Raw genomic sequence first — 14560 nt, 5'->3', positions numbered from 1 at the left:
CCATTGGAGTGGTTATGTGATAGGAAGAAACTGTTCAGAGGTCTAAAATACGTGTGCAAATGTAGCTTAAAACTGAATATTGGTAAATTTTGATTTTAAAAGTCAACAACCAATGAGAGCGATGTGAACTGGTAGCCAAAGTCATGCATCCTGAGATTTGCACAGGGATAGTTGTAGACCGAAAGAAAGAAGCCGAACATTTTGAGATTAAAGTTTATGGAAGTACATCAGCAATGATAACATATGCTCACTTGATCTTTTAATCAGGTATGATCAAAGAGTTTCTCTCAATATCTGAGCCACAAGAGAACCGACTATCACACCAAACACTGGATGTTGGAGGATGATGATGGAGTGAATGTTAATCAATTGGATCATCTTCATCCCGCAACCCAGTTTATCGACAGAAGAGACAATTTCAGAGACGAGAACTGTATTTCAAAAGGTTTTATTAACATACTTTTTCCATTTAACCAGCCTATACATTTAGTACTAAAAGGCCCTTGCACACTGACCTACCATATTATTAGGTACAGTCTAATGGAATCCAATACTGTTTAAGTGAAATGTTGTGGTCTAAATTTTAGGAATACTTAAAAGTAATGCAGCCCATCAAACAACTATACAGCAAAAAAAAAAAAAAAAAAGACCAGCTGATAGATTCAAATGAATTGGATCTCATAAATGTATCTAATAATGTGGCTATAAAATGTAAATGCACAGAAAGAAATCTGATCTTTAGACATTATTTGACAGCTGTTATTGAGGTGAGAAAGTAAAACAATTCAAACGCAGAACACAAACTTGAACTTTTGTCGGCGTAATGAAATGAAATGAAACTTTTCTTTAGGTTAAAGTTCACTTTAAGTTTTACAAGCTCAACATCTGACCAACAGACAAACAAATAAAGCTGAATAAACACTTTAGTGCAGAAAAGTTTGAAGATGTTGCGATTTCTCTTTTTTGCCAAACCACAGAAATCTGACAGACACTATATGGACAAAAGTATTGGGCCACATGTCTTAATCTTTGAAGCAAGGCGTTTTGCTACAGGTATTTAAAATCAACCATCCAGTTATTCAGTCTGCCCATACAAACATTTGAAAAAGAATGAGAGTGGTACTTTAATGGGATGCCACAGATATAACAAGTCTGTTTGTGAAATTTCTTTCCTCCTACATATTCCACAATCAGCTGTAAGTGGTTTTATGTCAGACCACATACCCTAATACAGCAATGTGGGTTCTCCAAATGCTGAGGCACAGTAATAGTCACCATCACTCTGCTGACTGAGATCCAAACCTCCTCTGGCATTAACAGCAGCACAATCATGTGCACCAGGAGCTTTTTGGTATAGGTAGGTGTAATGTGTAAGTAACCCACTACTTCTGCTATTACAGTGCATTTTTGAGAGTCCTCATTTAAGTCTTCCTTTACGTACAACTTTTCTATGCATCATAGAAAGCTGTTTGCATATCAAGGTTTTGTTACTTTGGCTGTCAATGTTACACAACCCCCCCATTTACTTTTAGGCCCACAGTTATTCTACTACAGCACCAATCTATATTATTTGACATTTGTCAAGTTCTTTACTGCCTTTTTTGCACATTACTTATACTCAAACCTAAATAGGGTACTACCTTTTGTTTCCCATTAAATTTTGCAGGAATCTTTGACATTAGGCACACAAACAAGATCACTGAAAGCTGTGCTTATTGTTTGTTAAGTTGCAGCTCAAATGTAACACAGATGGCAATTTCCATGAAATTTGGTTTGGCTTTGCTCATAGTTAAACCAATCTGTACCGTTTTTCTTTGCCTCCAAAGCATTTTCCAGCAAGAACTCAAATCTGCTGCTGTTGAATTGATGGGATTTCTAAGGTAACAGGAGTGCACAGATAGGAGTCGACAAAATAAATGATCTAGTTTTACCTCGAAAACTTGAACTACAAAAACTAAATAAAAAACACTCACTGAAAAATGTTACCATGCTAATCGTGTGTAATCCTGAGTCCTGAATAAGCCACTGAAAATATTCTGAAAATTCCTTCTATGAATTTTCTTACTTCCCTTGTAAGGAACTTAGGAAGGAAGAATTTATTTCCCACAAACCTGTGGCTTTGGTACAGCTGGTAGTGCTTGAGTATAACTTCAATTGTATATGGAGTTTGGCAACTTGATGACCCTGGCATTGAACTTGTAGCAGTGTCTCCACTGTGTAAACAAAGACATATGTACTTCTTGTCCAAGTAGTTTGGAGAGTTGGCAAAAAGGCCTGAGGATGGGTGGGTAGACGGGTAGTATGTGGTACTAAAATATTTACCCAAAGTTCAAATACATAATCTCCAAATTCAAGAAAACAAAGAAACCAGCACCACAACATACAACTGGGATAGAGGCCCACACCACACAGCATGAATACATTAGTTAAAGTGCTCAAAAGGATAGGAGTGACTAACAGCTAACAAACATAAAGCTTGAATGAAAAAGCAAAGTGAGGAAAACAAAAGCCACGTTCAGAGTTAGAAACACATTTCAAATGCATCAACAGAGAATGGCCTCTACGCTGAGTGAAGATGGCACATTCAGAAGCTTTCACAAGGTCGCTCATAAGCAAAAGATCCGTTATTCAGAATGAGCCAAAGAAGCTCAGCAGTGTACCTTCAAAGGCTTCACTCATCATGTGGTTTTATGTAGATTCATAAAAAAGGTTTTAAAAGGAGAATCTGAGAAGCATTTTGGAAAAAAGGCAAGGAGAGAAATTAAAGAAAAAAAAAAACTAAACGCAGGGTTGAGCTGTCTCCAGATGGCAAGTCTTTTGTTCCATCTCTCACAGAACACAGCAAGTAGGCCAGGACGACTCGTAACAAACCACGTGGAGCAGAGCGACATCAGCGCATTGCCCTAACCGTCCGCGATGCCCTTCGGCTAATAGGGGTCGCTGAATTAGAGGTGAGCTACAACAGATTTCTGAGTGGGGAGTTTTCCTCCTGTAGGGACAGAAAATATGTGTGGTTTAAAGCAAACCCAACAAATATGCAGTCTGGTTATTTAGACACAAATTTACAGCTTATTTCTTACCAAGAGTGTCTTCCAAGGAGTTTAACATCACCTTGTTGAGTTTTAAAGTCCCCTGTTCCTCGCCTCTGAAGGAAAAACATTGAAGCAATAGTTGTTACTTTCAAGACAAAAAAAAAAAAAAAGACTTAATTAAAATGTAGTTCTAGTGGCACTTTATAGCGTTCACTGGATAATCCAATATTAAAGGGATACCTCCCACATTTCTTAAAAATCAGTGTTGCAGAGGCATTGTGAGCTGGAAGTAGAAATTAGAGGAATGATACCAACACTAAAGCAAATAAAATCCAAACCATCTGCCAGACTAGATAACAGATAAGAGAGGTAATATATTTTTGGATGAAATGAAAAGAGTAAAACTAAAAAGCTTTGTGGTTTCCACTTTATTCTGACCATAAAGGTTTTGGTTTTCTTGCTGTGTTTTAATTGACTTTTGATCACATTATACAAATGAGCTCAATATTTCCCACACACAAAGGGCATAGGTGTAAGGGTGGGATAGCCAGACAGCCGATCAAACCAACATGGGACACGCAGGTGAGTAAAACCAACATACCCTTTGATTTTCTGCACAGCTCCAAGTCTTATCAAAGCTGCCAGAGCATTCTTCTGGAGGTCCGATGACAACACTTCAATATACCTTAATCTACCTGGAAATACACATGAGCACTTAACATGTAATCATTGGCATAGAGTACTGAATGTTTGAAAATAAAAATCACAAGTAGAAATAAGAAACATTTTGGGAGAGAACCTGTGAGAAGATGTTTGATGATGAACTTCCGGACAGCAGGAATAAACTGTTTTTCTGTCAGACAGTCTTCTTCACACAGGAAGCGACACACCACCTGCCACCACAAACGCAAACAAGGAACTGTTAGGACTGATGAGTCAACAGCACCCTCTAGAGGACATCTGCACAAACCTAAGGTATTTTACAAAGTTTCAAAATATAACGAAATAGCTCCAATTATAAACAGGAGCTAACAGATCTAATTATAAATATCCCAGTGTATTACACAATTTAAATTTATATGGTTGAGATTGAGGTGTCCTTATCATACCGTACGTTGTTATTTAAATACAATATATATGAGAAAATTATAAATTATAATAAATCTCCTTTCAAATCGGATAATTTGTTTTTTAATCATTTGAACCAAACTGCTTTTCTTTGATCTATTTTCATGCACTTGACATCATAATACAGGACTGACTCTTCCAACCTGTTACATGCAAAATACGATCCAGCCAACTCGTGTTCAAAACGACACTGTGTCGCTGTGTATGCATCTCCCTCACCTGGTATCCTTGTAAGAATGGATCGAGAACACTGGTGAGGAAGGCCAAAGTCCTGTGCCCTCTCTCGGTGATCAGAACCTCCTGCTGGTTTATTTGCAGAGCTCCGGTCTTCACCAGCAGGTAACAGGCCTCCTCAAAGTCCTGCCAGACAACAGGAGGTGAGAGAAATATGTCACAATGACCATACAATAATTTATTCATAATTAATCTGGAGTACACCAGCACAGAGAAGATGTGTCTCACCTGTACAGTAGCTCCAGGACAGAGAATGAACTCATTAGAAAACATGTTTCTCAGGAAGCTGAAGCCGTTGTAGATCTCCTCTGGAAGACACATACAGAGGTCACCACCGCATATCATGTACCCCTCCATCCCCAGTATTCTCCATATTCCCTCCCCCATCTCAGCCTTTGTGTCCAAACAGCTCAACCTGTGCTGTTTCTCTGACGCACTCCTCCCTAATCCTGTCCATTCTGGTCACTCCCAGTGAAAACCTCATCTTCACCCCTGCCACCTTCAACTTGGGCTCCTGTCTCTTCGTTTCATCATAGTAGGTCTCACTAATATTTTGGAAACCTTCCCCTTTCACTCTTGTTGCTATCCTCCCATCGCAAATCACACCTGACAGTCATCTCCACCCACTCCTCCCTGTCTGTAGTCTCTTCTGCACCATCCACTGCTTTTGACCCCAGTATTTGAACTTGTCCAGCTTCTCGGTTACATCTGCATCATAGCAAATGTGCCAGCATAAACAGGCTGAGTTTAAGTGACTTTTTAAAGACACTTAGCTGAGTTTAGATTTTTATTTTTTCATTGTTAGTTTGACTTTGCAATATGGATTCACAATTAAAAAAAGATTAAATTATCATACCATATAAAAACTTTTGACAGATTAAGAACTTCCACAGAATCTAAAACCACAAAACAAAAAAAACAAAAAAAAACCTGAACTGTAAACTGTCACAATGGTCGCGTCTTCCCTTTTGTGACTAAAAACATCCGTGTTAAAAATAGATGTCAGCTCAAGTTAAGAGAACATTTAAAAACCTCTTTTTTCATCAGATAAGTTTAATTTATTTTTTTTTTAACCTTGTGCTCAGTTGGCACAAAATTACTTGGAAAAACTGAAAAGGAATTTTCTGGAGATAAACAGTTAGCTCCCATTTCCTGTTACACAAAGTAGATTTAATCTGTGGTGTCCTAACTAACAGTAGTACTACTTGTTTTTCCTGTATTTCTACCTGCACTCATAATGACTGAGCAGGCTGAGAGTAGCACAGTGGTGGCAGTCTTACGTTTCCGGTTGGAGGCAGCAGTGTGGATGGCTGAGGCCAGCAGGGCCGGTCGGATGAAGACGTTTAGTGCTTGATTCCTGTAGGAGACGCAGGAGAGTATGACGACTGCCTGGTTTAGGAGCTCCTCTTCTGGAGTAATGGCACTGCGAGTCTCTCCGGGCACCTGTTGACCTCCTACTTCAAGAGATAATTAACATTCATTTACTTATGTTTTCCTTTTTTGTAAACAGTTTTTAATTGTCTGTGTTTTAAGTGGAGTCAGATTAGAAAAAAAAAAAAAATCTAGCCGTCCTTTCCTGTGGTTGACTGGCCTCTGTCTTTGTTGATTATTTGTACTGGACTCTGAGTATCAGCTAGATTATTTAAATGTAGTCTTTAGCTCGTGTTTTTATGACTGGGCTAATATTAGAACGATTAAAAAAAAAAAATTGACATTGAGAAATAAAAAACACCCGGGATAAAACAAACCTTGTTCCAATGCCAGCTGGACTCTTCCCTCAGAGATCCTCACCAGACCTCGATGAAGGGAAAGACTGGAGGAAACAACCTCTGAGGGAGGTATGTGGTCTGAAGAAACGAGAGAATCATAGATGAGGGGAAAGAAAAAAAAAAAAAAAGATGGGATGGAAATCCCACGTTGTTGAGCTGCATATCAATATCACATCATCCCTATGCATTGCTCTACCCCTGTCGGTTTATGTTTAAGGTTGCATCTCTCCTTGTTTTGTTTTTACAAGGTTCCTAAAAACTGTCTGAATTAGTGCAAGTCTCTTGACTGCACTTCACCTAAAAGGAAATAAAACTTTAGTACAAATGTTTTCACATCATTTTTGAGTATTTCTTAATGTTAATCTGTTCTTAATCTGCTTTTATCCATGTTGAACTTTTACTTATCTTACCAACATCAGCCTGAGGACTGCATGTATATGTGTCAATGTGCACACAGCCATGAAAAGATTGTATGAACTTTATATCAAGATTGTTCGATTTGGCCTCTTGTTAGTCCTCTCACTTTAGTACATAGAGTTTTCATTATTGCTAAAACCGATAACTGGGCTCATACGGTACCCGGCCAGTGGAGGAAGGCTCCGTAGTGCCGAGAGAGGTCCCTGAGCCACACTGCTTGTTCAGTGAGCTCATCGAGTGCTGTCCCTTGCTTATCCTCCGCCGCCTGTTTCTGCAGCAGGACGAAGGCCAGAAGGACCCAAGGCTTCAGGACCATGTTCTCCTCCTGGGCTCGCACCAGCCTGTAGGCGGAGTCATTCACAAAGCTGAGGATTTCCTCACTGGGTCTCGTGGGGATATGTCTGGAATCATAAAGCTCAAAGTTAGTCGGTACTATATTTTGCATCTGTAACGAGCCTAAACATAAAACTACTTCTTTAGTTAAATAAATACAAAATGTGTACGGCTAACCAAGAGAGAGATGGTTTGAAAATGTGAGCACTGTCCACAAGACACTCATTAAAGTGAGAAGAAAGAGGCCAAATTCTAAACTTTATAAATATCTAGCATGGATATTGACAGATAGTTATAAAACATTATTACTATTCAAGTACAGAAGATAATAAAATGTCCAAAAAAAATTTTAATAAGGAAAAAGACAAGCAAATGACACAGGGCCAAGTCATGGCTTGGATTTGAGTCATTTTCACAAAATACTAAAAGTTAAAATCAGTGGAAAATAGAGATATTTGAGCCATTTCAGACTACAAATGGAATTTAAATTAAAACAGTACCTTGGTATCAGGTTGAACTGGCTGCGGTTAACTCTGCTTTCAGCTAAACTTCTTACAGACACAGGTTGGCCAAAGTATACGTGGATACTGCCGTAGTCTTCACTGAGGATCTTTCTAGCTTTAAACAGGCCCTACAAAGGAGACGAGAAGAAGAAGAGCAGAGTGATTTACAATAAGTCTTTAAAGACAGAGAAAGACCCACTTACACTTACTCAACACGCTCAAGTCTCCGTGACCCATTTTCCGATACCAGCTCTGCGTTTTATTATCATACCATATGTGTTGGCAAGTCTGCAAGTGAAATATGCATTCAGACTATTCTTTGAAATACAAGTCAGTCAAAAACAAAAAAAGATGTCTTTGATCTCAAGTAATCAGACTAGCTGCTTTACACTCCCAAAATGCCAGAATAAATAACTTTCTGCACTCGAGACTGCCAACTACAGCTTTTGATTTCAACAGCTTTGCTATGATTATGAATTAACGATATTATGTTCACAGTAAACAGGTCTCATGTTACTCACTGAAGTGGACTCCTTGGGTTTTGGCACACCCAGCAGCTCCCTGGCATAAAGCGCCTCCTCCAGAGTCCTCTCATAGCTGATACTCACGGGGACCAAGCTAATGTCAAACACTTCTCCTTTAAGAAATGGGTCCATCACTATATTTAACAGACCTGGAGGAGGACACACAGACAAGGATAAGTGCCAAAAGTACATTTACTGCTGAATAACGTTCTGGTGACACACGCCAAGAAAATCCTCTGCAACCATATCACTTTTACATGTTTAAAGAAACAGCTTCAGATCTACATTTTTCACTAATAACCTGGGAGAGATCATCTGTGCTCAAACCTGAGCCTTACCCAACTTTGGAGTCAAAGACTTGGCCGTTCGGCTTCTTGTGCCCTCTAGGAAAAATTCAACTGGTGCATATCCGTTCTAAGGTTAGGAGATAAAGAGGAACATAAATGGTATAGAAATACAGAAACAAAAAAATGTGACTCATTCCAAATCACAAACCCTAATGAAGCCGCCTCCTCACCTTAAGCATAATCTTGACATACTCAGAGAAGACAGCCCAGTACAACTTATCTCCACCAAAAGACCTCCGAATAAAGAAAGCTCCAGACATCCGCAGCATCTCCCCAACGACCTTCATCCCCATGAAGTCTGCAGAGAAATGCAAAGTTCATGTGCAAATACTGGTGGTGTATTATAAGCCCATCTTTAAAACATACGGTCAAGCAGAATTAAGACTTCTGTGACACAGCAAGCTCTGACGAGCTGATACACGTGTAGTTAATAATTTGCTAGCCCATCATATACACACACTTGTTCATTCCTTTGCTTACCCATGCCCGCAGCAATAACAGGTAGAGCCAGGTCGTAGGTGTACAGGATGTACGACATCAACAAGAAGTCCATGTAGCTGCGGTGACTGGGCAGGAGTACTACTGGATGGTTATGAATGGCCTGCTGGAGCTAACGACAATGAAAGCACAAGTTAAGTGCATCTGTGCGAGTTTGAGTAACTGTCTGAGCCATCATCCCGCACTCACTCTCTGGAGGCCCTCTTCGTTGACACAGATGCTCCTGAACAAGGTTTTAAAGACTTTGGAGAGAGTGAAGGCGAAGAAGCGAACCGTGCTGAGCTGCAAGCGTTGAGCCATCTCCTCCAAGATGGCTGCCGCCTCCCCAGTGACTTCATCTGTGGTCATGCCCTTCTCTTTAGAAACCTCAAATTCAAAATAAATCAATTACAAACAAAGACATGTTAAAACAAATTATGCTTTTAAAAAAAGTAAATGTGATTCATTTCTGACAATAAGAATGCAGGATGATCTTTGTCCCTCTCTGTCAATTTTCTTCGTCTATAAACTCGAGAGAAAACTTTGGACTTTGTCTATTTGTAGTAGCTCCTGACTTTGAAGTTTTCACTGTATGAAATAAGGTAATATTTTTAAAATAAATTAGAAACCATTTCCTGTTACTGTGTCATAAAACACCACGCTGTCCTTGAATGCTAGTAATGGTGTTAATTTTAAAAAGTGCATGGCACAAACTACATTTCCTCTGATAGCCACTGGAGATTGATCTGCTTTTTGAGCCAATCTTCATGATTTAAGCTTAAAGTTAAAGTCAGGGTTGCCTTGATTAAAAGAATGCTGCAGACACAGGTGGCTGTAGTTGCAATTAGGTTAAATGTGTTTTCTGCACTTAAACTAAGGTCATTTGAGTTACTACATTGGGCCTCTTAGCTGCGTTTGTGGTGTCGGTGTCTCCTGAAGCACTTTTATTATGTGGTTAACTGTGCTGAGCGTCATACCTGTCTGTGCTCAACTCTAAAGCTGTGTAAAACTTGTTACTTTAGCTCGCTTGCACACATTTTCTTGTTGCAGAAACCCTTGAAATAAATGCGTTAAAGAATGGAAAGTGTAGGAGACATTTTTCACTGTGAAATGTAATTTTCTGAACTGAAGAGAAAAATACATCCACCAGGTATAACCAGAAAGCTAATTTACCTGAGTGATGACATAACCCAGCTGATCAGACTGCAGCACCATTTGCTTCAGCTCACTGACTTTGCATGGAGTCAATCCTTTGTAAAGAACAGGAGTGTAACATTTGAGAGCGTATCTTAAGTCACTGGAGTTCCTCCTCTCCTCCAGAATATCCTCAAAGTCATCTCTCTTCTTTAGCATAGGATCTCTATGCTATTAAGAAAGGGACAAAGTGCACTATTAGAAACATGCTTTACTCACAGTTCTCCCTTATATAACATGTTAGAAATTTGATTTTATGTCGGCTCTGTGAGGTGTTCCAGTGGTAAAAGTGAGGCAAAATTCAGACCACAGACTGTTTTGTTAAGCACAAAAGATTTCTTGAGACCACTAAAGGAGTGCCAAATTTGCTGATGGAAATCTTGTTTAACGTTTAAGCTCAAACAATACCTCACATCTAATTTCCTATCCATGTTCTCTTTAAGTAATCAATGAGCAGCACTTACAAATATCCACTGTGAAATAAAAAGTGCAATACTGCCCTCTAGTGGTGAAGCTGAAATGGACGCCAAAATGGTCACACAAACCTGCATTTTTTTGGTTATGACAACTATGACAGCGTGTCAGACATGGCCCTCCAAAGTAGCCGAAGTCACCGACAAAAACGCAGAACCTCAGCACACAGAAATATGTATATACTTATAGCGTCAACGCTGCTCACTTACCACTATTGTGTGTATATTAAAAAAAAAAAAAAAAGTGATTTCTGGAATTGTAATTTTCATTCTCAAAATAGGCCAATTTTACTTTGATGTGCATGAACACATCAGGGCTCTAAGTTACTGGCACATTTTTAAAGTTTGAACAAACACATGCCACAGTTATTTTAGATCTATGATTTTTAGATATGCAAAAAATATGGCATTAAAAATCTTTTTTTACTAAAGATTAAGAGCACCACACGCTTCATTAACGCTCACATCCGGTCCAGTATGTTGAAAGCAGTCAATGGTTGAAAGTAACAAAATGCATAAGGTAATATCTGCTATTAAAAAAAGTGCTTGAATACAGTAAGCTTTATTAGAGCACTTTGACGTTTTTTTATGTTAAACCAACGCATTAAGTTCACTTGTGATTAAAGGGGCAGTACACACAAATCATGAGAGAGTAGCTTATTATTCCCCCCACCACCACCACCACAGTGAAACTGAATAGGAAACCAGCAGATACTGGTACCATGAGGAGCAGGATTAGGAAATCGCAACTGTTGCCTCATAGAAGTTTGACATTGGGCTCTTCTTTTGACAGGGTTAGTGCAACTCCAAAGTTAAGTAATTTTCGCTTAAATCTTCTCGGAAACAAAACATGAGGCCATACATTTTGTCTCCTGTCTGAAAGCTTGAAGGCTGAAACTTCAGGGATATGAGCAAAGAAACTGGCACGATGTAGGAAATCAGTCCGTTACCTAAATTAAAGTGATCCGATCCACACACACACACACACACACACACACACTTTCCCAACAACATAACCAACTACATCCAAACACAACATAGCAACGTTAAATTAAATCACCAGCTTCCGCTAAGAAATCACGCCCCGCATTCTTGTAGTTAAATGTATTTTTCCCATGTTAACCACAAAATTAGCGCATGTTTAAAGCCTGCGTCGTTGCAGACGTACACAATTAAGCACGAAACCGTTTGAATGAAATGTCAAATGTCAAATAGTGGTCACCGAGCGAGGGCGGAGAGCTGAGCTAGCTTAGCCCGCTGGCTGTGACCTGCATACCTACCGAATAAACAGCTTCGGAGGCCATGTCACACTTTACAAACACACGAGCGATACATCCAGCGAACTTAATACGTGCACGTTTATTTTGCACGGTCCTGTCTCTTCTTTTCACACTGTTAGCTGGTAACAACACCTGAAAACTTCACATGGGCGTATTTAACAAGTGGCATTTCCGTGGCAGCATTTTAGCCCTTCCCTCTTTTACCTACGGTGGCCGGACAGGACTAATACGCCGGGTTGCACTGCATGTACCATGTGCGCTCTGTTGTCATTGAAACGAGCAAGTTAGCGACAATACTTAAGCTCTCATTTTTACCGCTTACCCTGCTTATTATTAGCACGAAATGGGGTCCGAAAGAAACGGGAATAAAGACGAAGATTGCTTGTTTCTGGAGCATGTTTTGGACAAGCTTTATGACTTTGGTAAGTGTGGTTAGCTGGCTGGCTAATGTTAGCTTTACTGGCTACTTTAAAGGCTGGTACTGTTTGAGATTTGCTCTATTACTTGTTGGTTATAATATTATGTTTCATGAGTCTACTTGCAAGGAAAAGAAGCATCGAAAAATGTCTTTAAATTATGTTACATGTTTCGTTGTATTAGCCAGAATAGTTACTCTAAAGTTAGCTCATGTTTACTGAGTTGTCACCTAAAATGAATATTATACCAGTAAATGGCAGAAAACTCTCTTAGTATACAAAGCTCGGCTCAACTTTGCTTATGTTGCACCGTCCATATAAACGTGCAACTCAAAGGGCTTCACATGGCTAGAATAAAAAAACACAGAAAAGCAACACTGGTGATTTTTAATGTACATGAACCACATGAGTAAATGACAGCATGTTACAGTAAATACTGAGCTTCGCATACCGAGATTAAAAAAGCATGAAAATTAAAAATAAGTCAAGTGCCGAAACTTTATAAAGAGCTTCTCCATCTGACAACTGCTTCAGCTTCTATCTCGCAGCTACCTCCAGCATCATAATCTTTCACACCAACCAACACAAACATGTCCTCGTTCACTACATCCATGAATTTTGTCTCCAAACTGCTCAACCTGAGCTGTCCCTCTGATGTACTCCTTTCTAATACTGTCCATTCTGGTCACTCCCAGTGAAAAGCTCAACAGCTTTAGCTCTGCGACCTTGAGCTTAGTCTCTTTGTTTCATCATAGTAGGACTCTCTAATTTTTTTTAAACCTTCGCGTTCACTCTTGCTGCTATCCTTCTGTCACAAATCAGCTCTGACACTCATCTCCACCCTACCTGCACTCTTTTTCACCTCTGTTATTCACTGACTGTTATGCACCTAGATATTTAAAACTGATCCACCTTCACTATCTTAACTTATTACGTCTGCACTGTTACATCTGTCTCCCTCTCATTCACACACGTATGCTGTCTTACTCCTACTGACTTTCATTCCTCTTCTGTGTAGTGCAATCTAGATAAAAACGAATATAGTTCATGCACTGTAGTTAAGCAGCACCACAAACTGCATTCTCGACATTTTCATAAAGTTATATTGTGACCCTTTGATCAAGTTAATGCAAATCCTGAACATTGTCATTATTAATGCATCAATGGACAGGGCACAAGCAGGTTTGGTGGAGCGGTGACGGCAGGTGTCGGGGGTGATTTGAGATAGAAGGATAGCAGGAAGAGATTTATTTTAATACTGCTTTTCTGGACTGCATTAGTTTCAGTTTAGTTTTTGCTACAGAAGTGCAAAGTTACCTATATTTTAAAAGTCAGGTGTCTGCTACTTTCTTGTGTTACTGACTTTACCAGAGTTCATGGCCAAGTCATGTAAAAAAGAGTTACAGGGTCTGGATTCTGAATTATATTGTTGATTGATGATGTAGGATCAGGACCAAAAAAGAAGTCTCAGAAGAAGAAAAAACGAAAAAGATGCGAAGATTGGGAGGAAGAAGAGGAGCTCCCTGCAGTGAAGGATATATGCAGTGACACTGAAGACTACAAAGCAGAGCAACATGATGCTGAGCAGCAGCAACAACGAAAGGCTGAGCAAACGGGTAGGCAGCATAGCAACAGTATATAACACCCTCAGTCATTTCACTTTTGTCTGTGAGTCATTAAGTTTTCTTTCTGTTCTTTTTTTTTTACTCATTAATCTGATTCATCCCATTTTCTAGCCTTCGAGCAAGTGAACCAGGTGGAGGTAGTCACATTTCAAGACCCCACAAAGAAAAGAAGAAAGTCAACACCAGACCCCAACAAAACACCTGTAAGTCTGTTGTACTTGAGCTTACTGTGGCTCTCTATATTTGATTGGAGGCTGGTATAGTTCAGTTCATGTTGATGGTGTGCAAAAAAAAAAAATCCTCTTGTATCCAGCTAGCAACTGGTGTTGGGAGTCGTTACGCATATTACACATTTTTCTTGTTACTTTTCATAAAAGTACATTACTTAACTACTTCTTTAGAAACATGAACACGTAGAAACTGAGTCTATGGGTGTGACTTTTACGTGTTGAAGATCAGGCTTTGGCTGCAGGGCTGGGTCAACATTCACGCAGTTTCATCACCACTCTGGGTTCTTAGCTGGCCTAGCATTAGCATGCTGTCTGTGCAGATATTTGCAAAGCTGCAGTTCTGTTAGCAGCAGACTGATGTTTGTGCAGTTTTTCACGTTTTTACATTTTTATTGTATTTTTGTATAGCACAACAGGAAAAGAGTGCAGTGGTAATGTCCATATCACTACTGCTCTAAAGCTGTAACGCTGTAGATCGCTCCACCCTTTACCTCCTCACACACCCAAATTAAAATCAAACCTTTGTAATGCAAGTAACAACGTAATTGTAACTGTTTTAATTTGTTTTTATCAATTTG

At 39.4% G+C, this 14560-nt stretch overlaps 2 protein-coding genes across 4 annotated transcripts in view; one reads left to right on the top strand and one right to left on the bottom strand.

The window, feature by feature from the left end:
* Positions 1–443: 443 nt before the first annotated feature.
* gnpat (glyceronephosphate O-acyltransferase) lies at positions 444–11769 on the bottom strand. Of its 2 annotated transcripts, none has more exons than XM_005737228.2 (17): positions 11712–11769; positions 9938–10129; positions 8975–9151; positions 8768–8897; positions 8458–8585; positions 8279–8354; positions 7938–8089; positions 7414–7544; positions 6743–6981; positions 6143–6241; positions 5675–5851; positions 4623–4702; positions 4380–4520; positions 3832–3925; positions 3634–3727; positions 3081–3145; positions 444–2989 (listed from the first exon to the last, which is right to left on the bottom strand). In XM_005737228.2, exons 1-17 carry the CDS (start codon positions 11733–11735, stop codon positions 2946–2948), a joined length of 2043 nt encoding a protein of 680 aa, XP_005737285.1. In that variant the 5' UTR covers positions 11736–11769; the 3' UTR covers positions 444–2945. The 2 variants fall into 2 exon arrangements, with proteins under 2 accessions (XP_005737285.1, XP_005737286.1); XM_005737229.2 differs by having other exon boundaries at positions 5675–5848.
* Positions 11770–11899: 130 nt separating this feature from the next.
* Positions 11900–14560, top strand: part of fsaf1 (40S small subunit processome assembly factor 1) — a 5729-nt gene continuing 3068 nt past the window's right edge. The window contains exons 1-3 of one of the 2 annotated variants that reach the window (XM_013911904.1): positions 11900–12133; positions 13573–13743; positions 13864–13955. In XM_013911904.1, the coding sequence (XP_013767358.1) occupies positions 12055–12133; positions 13573–13743; positions 13864–13955 (342 nt within the window). In that variant the 5' untranslated portion in view covers positions 11900–12054. The remainder of the gene's footprint in view (positions 12134–13572; positions 13744–13863; positions 13956–14560) is intronic. The other variant, XM_005737230.2, reaches the window with a different exon arrangement.

This window comes from Pundamilia nyererei, unplaced genomic scaffold, assembly GCF_000239375.1.
Source record: "Pundamilia nyererei isolate P.nyererei 1_Seehausen unplaced genomic scaffold, PunNye1.0 scaffold00074, whole genome shotgun sequence".
NCBI classification, from domain to species: domain Eukaryota; kingdom Metazoa; phylum Chordata; class Actinopteri; order Cichliformes; family Cichlidae; genus Pundamilia; species Pundamilia nyererei.
Note: the sequence above shows the minus strand (reverse complement) of the source record. Positions and strands in the feature narration are given on the sequence as shown.